The 17310-nt window shown below is 41.0% G+C and overlaps 2 protein-coding genes across 5 annotated transcripts; both read right to left on the bottom strand.

Annotated features, from left to right (window-relative positions):
* Positions 1 to 544: 544 nt before the first annotated feature.
* On the bottom strand, positions 545 to 3669 carry dah (discontinuous actin hexagon). The gene is made up of 6 exons (XM_017145993.3): positions 3333 to 3669; positions 3050 to 3272; positions 2154 to 2996; positions 1979 to 2096; positions 1278 to 1431; positions 545 to 1206 (listed from the first exon to the last, which is right to left on the bottom strand). Exons 1-6 carry the CDS (start codon positions 3562 to 3564, stop codon positions 848 to 850), a joined length of 1929 nt encoding a protein of 642 aa, XP_017001482.2. The 5' UTR covers positions 3565 to 3669; the 3' UTR covers positions 545 to 847.
* A 1954-nt stretch (positions 3670 to 5623) lies between these two features.
* On the bottom strand, positions 5624 to 14671 carry Top1 (topoisomerase 1). Of its 4 annotated transcripts, none has more exons than XM_017145973.3 (8): positions 14323 to 14671; positions 12774 to 12991; positions 10546 to 11572; positions 10371 to 10456; positions 7616 to 8745; positions 7298 to 7548; positions 6785 to 6978; positions 5624 to 6719 (listed from the first exon to the last, which is right to left on the bottom strand). In XM_017145973.3, exons 1-8 carry the CDS (start codon positions 14347 to 14349, stop codon positions 6617 to 6619), a joined length of 3036 nt encoding a protein of 1011 aa, XP_017001462.2. In that variant the 5' UTR covers positions 14350 to 14671; the 3' UTR covers positions 5624 to 6616. The 4 variants fall into 4 exon arrangements, with proteins under 4 accessions (XP_017001462.2, XP_070074293.1, XP_017001463.2 ...); XM_070218192.1 differs by lacking the exon at positions 14323 to 14671 and adding an exon at positions 13114 to 13724 and having other exon boundaries at positions 12774 to 13057; XM_017145974.3 differs by lacking the exon at positions 14323 to 14671 and adding an exon at positions 13114 to 13723.
* Positions 14672 to 17310: the final 2639 nt, after the last annotated feature.

The following is a 17310-nucleotide window of genomic DNA, read 5'->3' as shown; positions in this document are numbered from 1 at the left end:
TGCTTATCCTTGGGTTTTTACAGTGCACATCTGTTATGGCTTATGTGCCTAGGATATTCGACCCTTCTTGGGACATCCCATATTCGGATTACACTTTATGACCGTATTGTAAAATACGGTTTACACAAATATATCTATAAAACGTGTTCATGTTTGAACAGCGTCAATTCTTGGGAATACAGCATCCCTTATCAAAATAATTTATTTATAAATAGTAGAAGAAGAATCTAGAATGAATTCTAAGCAATATTGCAAAAGAAACTAAATCTTAATAACCATGTTTGATTTTGTACGTACATTAGTAACGGCTACCATGATATTTTTCTCAAAAAAAAATGTTAAATACCAGAATTTTTCTTTCGCCCATGCGGAGGGTCAAACTTGGTTTTAGGCATATAGTTTCTTGGTCGATATGTCTTAGAATGCTTTTTGTTCCGCCCAAACGATTTATATCTTTTTTCGCGTCCATATAAAATTTCCATTTCCAATTTAATAGGATATTTGCCGGAGTTTGTCATCAACAACTTAAAGGAGTTGTGCGAAATTTAAAGAATTTTTGAATATATTTTATTAAATTTATGATATCTGGTTGTTTCAGTATTTATTTAAACTGGGAATATATCTTAAAATTGTATAATATATTCCGTTTCTTAAATGTTTTTTGTTTCTTTTATATAAACAATTTATGATATTGCATTGTCAGAGGACTTAGGATCTACTCAACTTGAAGCATTTTGGAAAACGATTGGATCAATCATTGTCTCGGGATTATAATCAAAATTTACAACTTAAAGCTAGGTGGACTTGGTCTGGCTGGAATCGATTTGAGGGACGTCACCGCTCCTCCTCACGTGCTGATGCGCCGATGCTGCTCCTCGCCCTTGATGATGCTGTCGAGGACGTTCTCCAGATTCTGTGTGGCCGCCGACAGCTCGGCATTGTCGCTGTACGAGTCCTCGACGATCTCCTTGACCTTGTGAAGCAGCAGCTTGAAGTTCACCATCTCGGTGTCGCCGCCGTTCGTTGGCTGCTGTTTCTGTTCCAGCAGGGCGCCCAGCGGCATGGGCAGCGGCAGAGGAGCAGGCAGGGATCCAGGCCCCGGCTGCACGCTCGAGCGACGCTGATCGAACCACAGGCTGATGTCGTTCAGGGAATAGTCCGACTTGTTGGCCTCCAAGTAGCTGCGATTCAGGTCGGCGCCATTTACTGCAATGTAAAAAGAGTCATTAAAGGTTTGTAAAAGTTTTTAAAGGCTTTCCCTTGGGTTAATCTCTTACTGGAGTGCGTGAGATTGGCGCCAACGGGTGCGTACATATCGAAGATCTGCCTTTGCGGCGTGCTGGAGCTGAGGAAGGTGGAGCTGACCAGGGGAGCCACCGGAGGGGCCACTGGAGGAGCCGGCAGAGGTGGCGAGGCAGCCACAGACGAGTGCTGCAAAGTATAATCTCAATTATATTTAGGGCCTTTGGCACCAAAAAATCGACCAACTTTGCGATTTTTTCTATAAAAACTGGTTGGATGGATTTAATTCAAACCTTTTGTACATTATTAAGTGTCATTTAAACAACATCCACTAATTTTTATAGCCGATACTGTCGGCTAATATATCGGTGGCAAAGCGATTGCTGGAACACTATTAAAAAAAGGCGTTTTGCGGTGTTCACTGTAGCTCCGCTAAAATTGATCGGATTTCCATTTTGTTTTTACATTTCGCTTAGGAATTTAATAAACCCGCCCCCTGGGAAGCCCTTTTTTTAATTTTTTATTTTTGAGAATTTTTTTCGATATTCCAAAGTCAAAAATGCGTTTTTCACCTAAAAAAAATGTGAATTTTGGCTTAAAAAAAATATTTTAAGGTAAAAAATAAAAAAAAACGCTTCCCAGAAAAATATGCGATTAATTTGAAAACGGAAAATAGATGAAAACGGAAAAAAATGCAAGACCCCACCCCTCTTAACTGAAATCCTAGTAAACCCACCGATAGCTGCCGCATATCCTCGATGATCTGCAGCAGGAAACTCTGATGGGCGCTGAGAAACAGCGAGATTTCCGAACTCGAGGCGGTTTGCACCGTTTGCAGCTGGCTCTCCAGTTTCCTAGTTAATAAAAGAAGCCTTTAGATGGTCAGAAAATAAAGATAAAGATAAACCTACGCATTCTGCAGCAGCAGGCGATCGATGATGGACTGCAGCCTTGAGGAGGCCTTGCTGGCCAGTCCGGTGAGCGAGCAGAGCTCCTGCTGCTGAAGGATCACAGTGCGATCCTTCTCCTGGCACTGACTACGCACACTGCGCGTCTCGGCGGGAATCGGAGTGACCACGGAGGCGGCACCGCTCTCCTGGGCATTGCAGAAGCCGCGACGCTCCTCCTCCGGCTGCGTTTTGCGCCCGGGCATCGTCAGCCAGCCGCACAGCCTGGCCAAATGGCGGGTCCAACGCAGCGGCGGCTGATCCTCGACGAAAACCTCGCACATCCGATGCCCCGGCTCATGGCGGCCGCCGGCAAAGCCCACGGCAAAGCAGGGCAGGCACAGGGAGACATCGCGGCACACCTGGCACCTAAAGCGAATGCCCACAATGTGCTCCCTGCGGCAGCCGGCACACGAGTTGCTGTGTATCAGGCTCTCCGTATCCTCGATGCGTTTGACCAGCGACAGCAGATTGCCGTAGATGAGGAAGCGCGTCTGTCCGGCCGTCCAGAGTTTGTGGAACTGCGACTCCGTCAATCCACCGACGCCATGTGGACAGCGGGCGAAGCTCTGCTCCAAAGCCAGCGGCAAATTGTGGAGGCCATAGGCCTTGGACTCGCCCAAATAGCCGAGTAGCTTGCCCAGCGTGGAGAGGAGCTGCTCGAAGGCGTAGCGCGAGATGATCTGCGACTTGGGATCGGCGAGCAGGGCGAAGAAGTCGCCGATCAGATGATCGCTGCTAAAGAGCTTGCACAGCAGGATGAAGGTGATCTTGATCTCCAGCAGGGAAATCGAATGTCGGCGGTGTCTAGAAATGATAGATAGTTATAGTTAAGGTAGCTAGGAGCCTGGGTAACCCACGGATCGTAGACATTCCAGAAGAAGTTGGCCAGCAGGCTGGTGGATCTCTCCAATTGGTAGGAAGACGAATCCTGCTGAAAGTGTCCCAGCTTCTCGCTGGCAAAGTAGACGTCGTGGAGGAGCGAGGTCAGCTGGAAGGGCGGCACCATCAGCTCCAGGCCGCCGCCGTTCAGGTTGTGCCGCTCCAGAATGGCCAAAAGAAGTTTATAGGGAATCTTTCCCGCTGCAAATATTTATAGGTTAATCCTGAAGGGAATCTTTGTAAGGGCTGTAAACTACCCACTGTGGAATATCTTTTGCAGGGCCACCAATTTACTGGCACAGCGGTAGACCGTGTACTTGTAATCCGCGTAATCCCGCTGCAGTTGCTCCATTATCGTGGTCAAATCGAAATCCTTGGCCACCTGTTGCCCTTGTCCTTGGGTTTTTATTTGCTTCTCCCTGGCTATGGTGGCCACCGCCTCGGCGCTGTTGCGCATCTTGGTCAGCTGCACGGGCACCGACATTCCCAGCATTTTGCAATCACTTGGTTTTTGTGTAATTTCCCAGGTTTTCTATTTCCTTTAACCGCGTCGCTTTTCGCGATCGCTCTTCCTCTTGCCTTCCGTTAAATATCAAATTTATAAGGCGCCAGGTGGCAACGCCACAGGTGCTATCGATATCAGTTGGGCTAACCGTTAACATTTTAAAAGTTATCTAAAAACGATTAAATTAGTGTTTACGCTTAGAAAATCCTGATTTTCCAATTAAAAAGTATAGTATTTTGGTCATAAAAATGGAAATAATGATCCAAATATGGAATGCCATACCTCGTTGAACTCGTAATAAAATCCCCAATCGATCTGCATTTAAACCTGTAAATTTTTAATATTTGCCAATTTTCGCAAAAAATTATGATGTAACCATCATTAAAAAATGGAAAAATTGATCAAAAAATTAATTTCGCAGAAAGTGATGGGATTCGTTAGTATAGGTCGTTAGCTGTTCAAAACAGTTTTAACTGTAGGCCTTGATTTGTGGAAATTACGACTGAAAAACCACAAACCAATGTTTATTTTTGTCTAAAATTCTAATCCATATTTTCCACCCTAAAATATCAGTTTTTTAGCCGTAACAATGGAAATAATAATCCAAATATGGAATGTCATACCTCGCTGAACTCGTTATAAAATTCCCTATCGATCTGCATTTAAACCTGGAAATTTTTAATTTTTGCCAATTTTCGCAAAAAATTATGATGTTACCCCTTATCAAAAAAGTGAAAATTGGGTCGAAAATTGATTTTTTCCAAATCAGACGAAAAGTTTACTGATATTATTTATCAGGTTGTTAGCTGCTCAAAACAGTACGCCTCTTTGATTTGGGACCACTTTTGCCCAAGTTACAGCAATAAATCTATAAAAAAAAGTACCAAAAATCAAAATTCCGATTTTCCGCAACATGTGTCTTATAACCCATTTATTAATTAAGGCACCCGAGAAAAACGCTAATTATTCAATTTTAAAATTAAATATATGTTGTATGTATATTTGCATCATTCCATTACAATTACATTAACTTACGCTATTTTGTTTTTGTTTTTTTTTTTTTAATATATTTTTTTTTTTTTTTTTTTTTTTTTTTTCATATATTTTGTTTTTGTTTTAAAATAGTGGGTTTTTCTTATCATTTCGTTCTTGTTTTTTCTTTGCTTATATCAATATTGTAATATGCCAAGTTTATATGTGAGTGGGGTGAGGCGGGGGGCGAAGAGGGGATTGTAATTAGTTTATTTAACTCTTTTTTTTTGCCTTTTGAAAGCATTGTCCCGCTTCCGTATGCGAATCCACGACATACGTATATAAATGTTTTTGTTTTTGTTTTTATGTTCTTTAATCACTAATTATCATATGTGTGTTTGGGTCGCTATTTATAATATAAAGATCGTTCTTTATTTGCAATGCGCATTTGCAATTTATGCTAGGGGTTGTATAGGGGGTTTTTTTGTGTGTTTGAGGCGAAATTTCCATCGATTTGCGTTAATAATATTAAGAATACGGCTACATACAATCATAATCATTGAACGTAAATCATAAATGATGGGGGGACAAGGTGGTGTGTAAGGTATAAGGTATAGGGGTTGTTCCTTCTGAACTCTCCTTCCATATCAGCAGCAGATCCATTCAAATCCACTCTCTGTCCAGCGGCTTTTGAATAAAATCGGTATTGGTACAACGCAAATTGAGTAATTATAAAATATATATTTATTTTGATTGCCGGCCGCTGGACAAAAAGTGGCCGAAGAAATGGTCGCTCGATTTTTACAGGCTCTCTTTTTATTATTATTTTTTAGCTCACTTAATTGCACATACTAATAGATCCTACATGTATAAAGTTCCATTCTTTTAGATTAGAGTTTTCGCTGCGACTGTTTGTTGGCTGTGGTTTTGGTTCATTGATTGATTTGTATTTGCAATTTATCTTTCTTTTGTGTTGTGGCTTGGATCTCAGTTAAGAACTTGAAACCTGTCTATTATATATATATAGGTGTATTATATCATTATCATACGGGCTCTCTTAAAGTATAAAAGGGGGTTTGTTTGCAAATGAATTTAGCATTCGTTTATTTTTTAATTTTAACTAAAATCATAAATCGTGTTGGGTAAATTGCGCTGGATCAGAGTTTTTTTGAATTGAATAAATTATGCTATGCTAAAAAAGTTGGGCTACAAGGTTTCTCTGTTCATTTAGCACTTAAATACGTAATCGTAGTAATTGTATAATTAATATTAATTAATAGTGAAAGACATTTTTTCGCTAAACAAAAATCAACTATAGGTAAACATAAAAAAACCGTTAATTTTATCATTTTTCGTTTGCTTGTAGGTTCTTTTCCTTTTTTTTTTAGCTTTTACTTTCTTTCTCTTTCTTTTTTGTTTATAGTTTATATATAAAAATTAATTAATTAAAAATATATAAGAGAAGTCAGCAGAGTTTTGACGACAAAAAAAAAAGAAAAAATTTGTTGCTTCTTTTGTAGACGGTAAAACATAGAAAATTATGCTCTTATTTTGTTTTTAGGTGGCGGCGACGTCTTGCACAGGTTTCTCTTCTTCTCTTGGTGTTTATTTAAATTGTTGTCTCGTATATAATATATATATATATATATTGTGTTTAAAATATATATATCCATATATATATATCAATATAGAAGTGTGAACGCGTGTGTGGCATGTTTTTGGTGTGTACATTTCGCAAGTTAGACTTCAGCGTAGTGCGCGCACTTGAAACAATCAAACGTTTTTGTTTTTCCAAAGCAGACAAAACAGACGCAGATCCAGATCCCTATCCCTAGAATACATCCGTCCCTTTCTTTTCTGGGGGAGGAGCAGTATAATCATCCCGAAATGCCTTTACCGAAAACCGAAAAGCTGAACATATGCACTACTGTTTGCATAAACTTTTCGGGGCAAAGTGTCTTCGGGTTCCTAGTCTTTCAACCTGCGCTGTCTATGCTTCTTTGTGTGTGTGAGAGGGGGGCGTATCTGTGTGTGTGGGTGGGCGTGCCTGTGAGGATAACAACCCAATTTAAAAACGATAATGCTCATCGGCCATGTGAATGGCCCACAGAAATTTGGTTCTTTGCGTTTTGTTAAATATCTTCTCGATCGGCACTCCGTTCTTTTTACACCTGTTAATAAATAAATAAACATATGAGTATAATTTGGGTTGCTAAAGGCAAAGAGGAAAACCCACCAAGCCACCGATATGCGTGGATCGAGATAGTTTAGCTTAGATGTGCCCAGGGCAATGGTCTTATTCTCGTCTCTATCAGTCTCTTGTAATTCTAGTTTCTTCAGCTGATCCTTCAGGCGCTCCAGCTGTTTGCCCTTCTTGTCGGCATTGACCTTCTCCTTCACGGATCCCCGTTTGGCGGCCTTCTTTAAATCCTTTAAGATAAGATGGCCAACGAAAGATATAAATATTAATTATATATAAATCCTCTAATTCGATATGAAATAAGTTCATTTCTACCTTATTTTATATCAATAAAAAATAATGTCAAATCTATGATTCAAACATATCAATTTGATATTTTATCATGTCATATAAAATACCAAATTCAGTATTTTTTGAACAAACATTGTAAATTAAGATAAACATAATCTTTATACATATCAAAATGATATGAATAACTTGATCTTTAAAAAATAATTAAATTAACCTCTTTTTTTTCTCTATAAACTAAAACCACAAAGAGGTACTCACATGATATTCAGCCTCGCAATCATCGATGGCATCCCGCTTGGTCTTGATCTTCTCCTTCAGATTCTCCATCGACTTCTCGTGGCCCTTGGGCACGGAACGCTGATGGTTACACAGGATGGCCACGGCGCGATTGGCCCGATTGTAGGCCAAGAGCTTCTCCGGTACCGTGGCACCCGGATCGGTGAGCAGATCCAGCTGGCTTTGCAGTGTTTTCGAAGCGTTGTACGTACGGAATACCTTGGCCGTGAGTCCTAGTGAGTTTTTGTGGGGATAACAATTATAAGTATGGAGACATTAAAGACGGTTGCAATTACTTACCATCCATCAGCTCCTTGAGATGCTCGTTGAGCACCTGAGTGTTGAGGCGATCGAAGAGATCGTCGCCCTCCTTCTTGTGCTCCATAAACAGCTCGAGGTTCTTGAAGACGCGCTTCTCCACCTCGACCTCGTTGTAGTAGCGAATGGAATCCTTACCGGGGAAGTCGAACACCACCACGTTCTCCTTGCCGTTGAGCTCCTTGTGCAGCTGGACGTGCTCGACGCGCAGCGAGCAACAGCCGACGGTGTCCGCCTGATCCTCGTCCTTTTCGTTGCCCGCTCTCAGCGCCAGCTTGTCGATAAAGTAGAGGGCAACCGCCCGCTGGCGCACTCGCATCTCCTTCGACTTCCATTCGTCGCGATAGGTGGCCCGAATCTTGTCGATCACCTTGTCCAGTCGCCGTGCCGTCTCGTACTTAATGTGATCCTTCTCGCCCTTGAGCTTCGAGGAGGGATTCAGCATGATGTACTTGACCTGGCCCTGCACGTTCTCGATCCAGGAGGCCAGCCAGGTGACCGTGTTGTCGTGGCGCACCTCCTTCCACCGCGATCCGTATGGGGGCGAGGGGACCTTGGAGTCCTTGCCGCAGTTAATGGACACATCGCTGGACTGAATGCGACGCTTGATCATGCCCATTTTGGGATGCTCGCCACGGCCACGGAAAAGGCCGGGAGGCTCCAGGCGAAAGTTGCCAATCTTCTCCTTGTGGCCGTCGATCATACAGAAGCCAAACTCCTTCATCAGCGCCTCGTTCTCGTTCTTCTTGATCAGCTTCTCCTCCTTGGTGGCCGCCTTGCGCTTCTCGGACTCCGCCTGGAAGAAGTTGAACATCTCCTGGAAGTTGCACTTGCGGAAATCCTTGATGATCTCCTTCTCCTTGGACGTCATCGACTTGCGGAAGTCCTTGAAGAAGTTGTTGTTGAACACATCCTTGGTGCAGTAGTCATGATTCAACATCTTCGCATAGAAGGTGGCCGCCTCCTCCGTCTCCTCGGAGAGTTCCAGTGGCTTGCCGTCGTAGTAGAACCGCACATTGCGGGGCACCCGCTCGTAGGGCGGTGCGAAAACGGGTCCCTTGTGCTCCAGCGTTGTCCACTTGACGCCATCTGCGCGCTTCTCCTCCTCCCACCTGGAATGGGAATGGGATAGATTTGGTAATTTAGTAATCAATATTATTCCAGAATTAAGTTCTCCCTAAAAACCAGGTATTTTAAGGATTTATAAGAATTAATATGAAAATATACCCCAGATTCTCGGCAAAATCTGCATTTTATTATATTTTTAGCTACCTAGATATTTAGCATTTAATATTATATTTAAGTAAACAAAATTTAATTGGGTAACGAATATTTTCATCAAATTCCTATTTTTTAGGAAAACTTAGTAAAATGTGTAATAATAATTAGAAAGTAATAATAATTATTATTTAAGAATTATTAAATATTTAGTTATTTGTATTTCGAATGATTTTCTTTCACTTTCCCCTGATATGTACATATATTTATCTACAGTTCACTAGATTTTTGGTATTTGCTTATACCTTATTTTTGGAAATATTTAGTATCATGAAATATAAATGATATTCGTTTATTGGCACACCCTATGTCTATTTCAGTGGAGCACCCTAATAATCAAGTCGCACCATCGAATTTGCTCTTCCTGGACGCTCTTCCGTCGCACTCTTCTCTTTTTGCCCGCAACGGTGGCTACGGTGGCTACGATCTGCTCCCCGAAAACCCAGCAAGCACTCCGATCTCCGAATAGACGTACTGCCGCCAAGGGGCGCAACATAATATATGTGTACGATTCTCCTTAGTTTTTCTTTAGTTTTATCACATTACGCAAAGAAGCGGCGTTCGAACCTAACCTCAAAGTTTGTCTGTATGTGTATGTGTGTGTGTGATGTTCCCAGCTGTTTTAGAAGCACGAAAGGTGGGGCAAAAGGGGGGATGGGGGCACTGCGCATGCGTTTCGTGGCGAATGGCGCTCGCGGCACAGTGGCTGCCAACAATTGCTGCCCACATGCTCACCACTGTAGATTTGAATACACGCGGCACACAACTTTCGGCAGCCACGGTGTATGACTTTCGGAAATGTAGGTCAGTGACATTCAAACTTCTCACGCAAAACACATGGCATGTAGTAGACACACAGACAGACACATGCACACACATATGCACGTGTCACGTCACACGTTCTTGTTGTTTTTGTAACCGGTACTTGTTAAATTCTTTTAAATATGTACATACACTTATGTATACAAATTGAACGCTTTCCCCGCACAATTTAATTAGGTATTTAACCTGTTTCAATGATTAATACAAAAAAAAATGACTTTCACCTCCAATGACCTTTTCAAAAATCTATATTACTCGCTAAATAAATAAATTAAATAATATAAATTACTTTTATAAAGAATCTGCAGAAAGGAATCTTTACAATTATTTAAAATCTATAAAGAAATGGCTGTTTATACTTAATTATCACAGAATAGATTTAATACAAATCACCTATTAATCTTTTTTTACTACAACTGATTGTATTTAAAAAAAATTTTTTTTTTTTTGATAAGCAGAAGATACCAACATTTTTAATGCTAAAATGTATGATTTAACTTTCTAAATTTTTAAATAAGATGGCTTAACGACACCAGTCAAAAATGTGCCATATTTTGTAAGAAAAATATTTTTCTCATATATATACAGTGAGTAAACTTACAAAATAATATTTCTTATCAAGTTAAGCCTAACTTACCATCTCCACACCTCCTCCTCCTCCTCCTTGACCTTCTGACGTTTGGTGGGCGATGATGATACGACCTCGGTCTTAATTTCGTGTTCCTGATCGAGAAATACAAGGGGTTTAATCATCATATCAGTGTGTAGGGTGTGTGTGCTTTTAAAGCGAAACTAAAATTAGCCAGGCCTACCTTTTTGATCTTTTTCTTCTTGGGCTTAACACTGCCGTACTCGTCGTCGGGCTCCTCCTTGACCCGCTTGTTCTTCTTCGACTTCTCCTTGGGCTCCTTCTTGACCTTCTTGCGCGCCAGCAGCGGAATGTCGTCGTCGTCGTCATCCATGCCGCCATCGGCCTGATCGGGTGCCTCCTGCTTGCGCTTACGCATGGCCAGCGGCACATCCTCCTCATCGTCGTCCTCCTCCTCGTTGTCGTTGTCCATTTCCTCGGGTTCGTTATCAGCCTCCTCGTCCTGATCATTGTCGTTCATGGTGCTATCCTCCTCGGCGTAGCTCTGCTCGTGCTTCACCTCGAATGCCGGCTCATCGGCTCGAAACTGGGACATGGAGTAGTCGCAGGAGCTCGCCTGCGATAGATTGTTGAAGCTCTCGTCCTCCTTCTTGATGTCCACAATCGATTCCTCGTAGCCGTTCTTGTAGTCGTTGCCATTGCCATTGCCATTGCAATTGATGAGCTGCTGCATGTGGAAGGGATCGATGGGGCCAGAGTGCTCCTGCTGCTGCTGCATCAGCGGCTGCGAAACGGGCTCCGGCTTGACAAACACTCCATCGTACGATGGCGGCTCCTTCGAGGAGGAGGACTGCGAGCTGCTGTGCCGCGAACTGGAATGTTTGCTCTTCGATGACGAGGATGACGATGAGGAGGAGCTCTTGTGACTGCTGCTGCTGCTGCGCTCCTTATCACGGGAACTGGACGAGGATGAGGATGACTTGTGCCGGCTGGAGGAGCTGCTGCTGCTGCTGCTGCTGCGATCCTTGTCCTTGTCGCGTCGCTCCTTGTCCTTCGAGGAGCTCTTGTGGTGGCCGGACGAGGACGATGATGACGACGAGGACTTGTGCTTGCTGCTGCTACTGCTGCTGCTCCCATCCTTGTCCCTGTGGCTAGACGAAGAGCTGCTGCGATGCTCCTTGTCCTTGTCCTTGTCCCGATGCTTCGACGACGAGCTGCTGCTGCTGCTGCTTTTGTGGCGATCCTTGTCGCTGGAAGGGATAAGATGATAGGGTTAGTGCATGCTTTATTCGTTGATTGATAAAGCTAGAATTGGCGCATTTAGAGCACCTTAAGCCGCAGCTCTCAAGGAAACAATTGGGTCAAATGGTCGTTACAAGCGTTGTTGCACTGTGTGCATAATTGAATTGAATTAAAGCTGATTTACTGTCTGAACTCCATATCCTATATTTCTTTTTTACCACCTAATTCATTTCTGTTAGCTGCTAGTTTTTACCTAAACTTTTTTACCTGGCAAATTAACAACAATGATGTTTTAAAGGTCATCACAGTTTTCTCGAAGTTCCACTTTAAATAACTTTATTTTGGCCCATGTGATTCATATGAGAAATCAGACCTTAAGTTAAATCGATTATAATGGGCAACTTTAAATATTTCAGGTGCTTCTAGACAGTTTTTGTTAATTTTGTTCTTGTGGTATTCACATTATATCTAATATGATCACATAATCATACCATATTTTAAGATAGCCATAATAGAATAAATAAATATCCTAACTGTATACACAACTAATATCCTATTGATTTCTTAGTCTTCTTTTGAATACCAAACATTGTTTTATGGATGTTATTGTATGGACAACTTTGCTGATCCTTAATGTAACAACTTGAAATATTAGGACATATGCATTTCAACTAATCCAGATGGATTTACAAGAGTAGAATATTAATATTTTGCATTTCTTATGGATATATCTGGTATATCTCATTTTATAACATGGCTGCTCTTTAATGTAACTGCTTGAAACTTTGGAACTGACAGTTTTTAGCTATTCCAGATGGTTTTACAGGAGTACAACATGAATATTTAGCATTTCTTCTAATGGTGCATATTTAATGGCATAACTAATGTAACTACTTGAATCTTTGGAACTGATAGTTTTTAACTGTTCCAAATGGTTTTACAAGAGTATAACATGAATATTTGGCATTTCTTATGAATGATATAGTATGTAACTTATCATAACTTGGCTGCTCTCTAATGTAACTACTTGAATCGTTGGAACTGACAGTTTCTAACTATTTTAGATGGTTATAAAGGAGTTTTTCATCGTTTTTGCTTAGTAATTTCCTGAATGTAACTACTTGAATCGTTGGAACTGCCAGTTTCTAACTATTACAGATGCTTCAAAGGGAGTTTCATGATCGTTCTTCATCGCTTTCGCCGACATACCGACTGCTGCTCTTGTGATCCTTCGACGAGCTGGAGGATCCGGAGCTCTTGTGCTCCCTGTCCTTATCACGGTGCTTGTCCTTGCTGGAGGATTTATGCTTGCTGCTCCCGCTGCTCCCACTGCTGCTGTGGTGGTGGTGGTGTCCGTGTCCGTTGGTGGTCACCCCGTTGGATTGAACCACCTCGCCGCAGCTGCCACCATTTTGTATGTGGATGTTCTGGTTAGAGAGAGAAGGGGAGAGCGTGAGAGAGGGAGTGAGATAGAGTTGTGGGCAATGGAGCAGCTGAAAAGTGAGAGTGTGTGAATAATCCGGGCCAGAAAACCCAACCAAAAGCGAACCTGTGCATCCGTCATAGCTTCTCTCGTTCGCTTCCTCACGATTTCCTGGGCCTTTTGATGGATTTACTATGATTATCTCGTGTCTATCCGCTCACCACGTGGTGAAAAATCAACCCTAACACAAATGCCGCGTAGGAAAATTCACTTGAAACGGGCAGCAATGGGTTAAATGCGATGAGCAGGAAGAAGAAGAGGAGCCGAAGAGCGATGGCGACAGGAAATTGGAAATATCGTTCCCGATATTCTTCCCGTTGGAAGAATAGGTTAAATGAAATGGAAATACAAAAACACCGCTGCCAAACAATGGAACACACACGCACACACACGCGCAAATTGGAGAATACAGAAAATCGTATTTTTTTTTTTAACTGCATATATTCTTCTTTTTTTTCAACGTGGGCGCTGCATCAAGGCTACACACGCACACACTTGCACACACACACACGGGGTTGTTGTTGTTGCAGCATATTATTTAGTAAGTGTGTTTTTTTTTCGGGGTGGCACATCTGTCTTATCAGACGACACACAAGCATATACAAAAAAAAAAAACACCTCTGTACGTTTGTATGTGCACATATAAATGTAATTGCAAAATGGGACTGGGACACTTGCAATTACATACATAAACGCTACACACAGAGCAACAAAAACAACAAACACATGTGATTTTAGCGCCAGTGTGACCGCATTTCGTGACGGTCCAAATGAAAACAGTGAAATTCAGGTGTTGAGGGGGGAAAAAACAAGGCAAAAGCGGGTGAAAATGATTAAAAGCAGATGAAAATTGATTAAAATTTTAAGGAAAAGCGGGGAAAACTTGGTAGAGTGGGATAGAGAAAAATACCAGCTTTGGTATTTCGGCTGCGGCCACACTGTGCCAAATACATTCGGCTTTTCCCCTCTCTCCTTTGTCCCCTGCTTCGCCTTTTGCCACTTGCATTGTCGCCATTTTCGTCAATTACCAAAAGGCCTCTTTTTTTTTCTCAGCCCCTGCATTTTACGCACTCCGCTGGCAGCGACGTCGACTGCGCTGCCGACGTCAGGCGGCGGTACACTTGCCACTATTCTTTGTACCCCCTTTTCGGTTTTGAACTCTATTTCTGATTTTTTTGCGGCAGGCAGGCTCCCCATTCAACACGTTTGCACTTTCCTCCTGGCGGCCTTGCGTTAAATTACATAAAAAGGAGAGAATTTTTTTTGGGCACTTACATTCTCGGCAGCCACATCCCCACTCATTTTGCGGCGCTCGGCGTTTTTCTTATTTTTCTTTCTACTTGTCGGTCCTTTGACTTTTTACTTTTTACTCTCTCTGCATCCGCACTTGGTTAAAAAATTGTTCACTCTTTCAGTTCGTTTTTTTTTTCTTTGCTATTCTATATTTTCTGAGCAGTTCTTGCGGCGGCGGCGGTTGGAAAGTGAGCGCACTGGGGTTTTCCGCTTTCCGTTTCCGAAATGGAGCAGCGTTTGGTGCTTCTGGCGATGCAATTCTTTGCTTTTCACAGCGCGCAGCAGCCACGCGAATCGAAAACCCTTTGCTTTTTTTTGCTTTTCACTCAAGTGACACAAAAGGTCCTAAAATTGGATGTGGTATATAAATACCGGAAAATCCCTGCAAAAAATATACCATCAAAAAGCTGATATCACGTATCGATGGTTCAAATATCGATTAAACTAAATATAATTTAAAAAAAGGAATCGATTCAATTCTTTATAATTTGGTAGCCATTTTTAAATTTTTTTTCTGTAACTAGTTTCTGAAATTTATGACAATTTAATTTTGTATGGAACAGGTTGGTAAATTTATCGTTTTAATACCCGAGATTATCTATCGAAAATACCAAAGCTGTCGATCTTGGTAGGCAGCCAGTTCCAAAACCACTGCGATCCAAGACACGAACCGCAATGTAAAATGTTTACTCATGACATAAACCTATGTCAAATATGTTCATGTAATCTAGCCAAGGCATCTACCATCTCGATAATTTGAAAAGAGCTGGTCACATTTTGGCGCTAAAATCTGCATTTTTAAAAATGGAACATTTATTTTACATTAAAGTTAGATTTCTAAGAAATAAAGATAGGCTTTTTGATTGGAATCGTTCATAACAAAAAATACATATTATGTTTTTTTTTTAGATATAATGACTGTACCTACGGGATTTTATACATATTATGTTTTTTTTTTAGATATAATGACTGTACCTACGGGATTTTCCATTTCCTTCTAATTATTCGTAATCAGTGCCCCAAAATATACAGATTCTTAGAATTAAAAGTACAACCACTGATTTGTGTTCACTTTTTTAACAAGTATTTTTAACTGCGCATTTCTTAAACCAAAAAAAAATACCACAATAACAAGGGAGGATTCAAAGTAAAAAACAAGAATAAATGAAAAGTAAAAGAAGATAGGCAAAAAACGAAGACGCAAAATCAAATGTAATAGTAATAGTAATAATGTGGATCATTTTGCGTCTGTTGACAGAGCGAGCGAGATGGCGAAATACGCGGCAAGCGTGGTAGAGGGAGAGAAAACGACAAAAGCTAAGAGAGGAGCGTAAGAGAGCGAAGAGAGCTGCCGTTATTTGTTTGACATTTATCAAGAACAACAATAAAAAGAAAATATAACAACAAAATATAACAACAAATAGCAAAGAGAGAGAGAGTGGGAGAGAGAAGGTGATAGTGATTTGTTTGACATTTTTAAGGACCAAAAATAATAAAAACACAATATTTAAAATTATACAAAAAAAGAAAAAAGATGGCGTTAAATTAAATAAAACTAAACAAAGGAAAATTCCATAAAAATAAACAAAGATTAACCAAAAAAAGTGGAAGGAGGAGGGGGAGGGGGAAACCGTTGGCTTCTATGCAATTTTCCGCCTATTTTTACACGCTCTTTATTTTATGCGAAGAGGGTGAGGGAGGGGGAGAGGGAGAGAGCGAGCGCGCTCAATGCAAACAAATTTAAACATGGCTAAATGCGTCCAACCGCCCGCCACCCACTGTCCCGCCCCCTCTTCCTCTCCTTCTGCCCTCCTCCTTCCCACCCCTCTCTCTTCGCCTTCCAACGACCTCACCTAGACAATAAGGCGAACCGAAGGAAGAGAAGCAGGAGAAGAAGAAGAAGGCACCGTGGAACGAAAATGCAAATTAAAATGGGATAAAACAATTACAAATGTGCATATGCTTACCGATCAATTGATTGATACGGTGGATATTCGAATGGGAAAGTCAGTAGATTTGAAATTCTAATTTCCCAAACTACAAACAATTCAGAACAAGGCCCATCAAGCAATTACAGATCAATGATAAACTGCCACGCAGCAAAGATTTCGATTCCATAGAATACATTAGTTTAGAAGTCTAAGGACAAATTCTTTTTTTGTAAATTCAAATATTTTTCAACACTACTAAAACTCAAAACCTCACGACACTGTGCACCACATAAGCTACCATATCTCGTTGGCGTCCCATCAACAACTTTTTTCGGGCTATGTGTGTATGCTATATAGCCTCCGATTCCGATTCGGATTCGGATTCACATCTCTACACCTCTTAGCCGCTAAAAATGTTTTTGTTAATGCCTTTAGAATTTCTCGCTTTTCTGTATCTTTACTTATTTTCCCCTCAGTAGCTATCGCTGCTTTTGATGATCGTTTTGTTTTCAGTTCATTGAAATTTAATACATCAGCCGGCACCATTCACGAGACTCGAACAATGAGGCAAAAAAAGTCAAACCTATAGGTTTTTTAATTGTATATTTACAATTTATTTCGAAAGGAATATAAATCATTAAAGATATTAACTTTTTGGTAACGAAAAAGTAGTAATATCTAATGTGTTTTCAAATAAATCAATCCATAACTTTTGAAATATGTTTTATGGTAAACAAATTCTTTTTTTTAACTTTTCAATGAAATGTAAAATCCTTTATAGTATTAAGATTACTGAGTATAAATATTTTACAATTGATTTATGGATGTATATCACTATACTATACATATCTCTAATCTCATTCTCTGACCGACTCCGATGATATTGTGCGTGTCTTTTAATTGCATTCAATTTCGGGGCTCTCGGCATTTGCATATTTTCGTGGCTGATCCGAAACTACGACATTGGATTGGATGGTTGATGGTGTGGTGATGCTGATAGTGATGGTGATGATGGAGATGGTTAGTTGGTTCGGTTTTG

The sequence above is a fragment of the Drosophila takahashii genome, chromosome X, assembly GCF_030179915.1.
Source record: "Drosophila takahashii strain IR98-3 E-12201 chromosome X, DtakHiC1v2, whole genome shotgun sequence".
Lineage (NCBI taxonomy): Eukaryota > Metazoa > Arthropoda > Insecta > Diptera > Drosophilidae > Drosophila > Drosophila takahashii.
The sequence above is the reverse complement of the archived record's forward strand: the minus strand, read 5'-3'. Positions and strand labels throughout refer to the sequence as shown.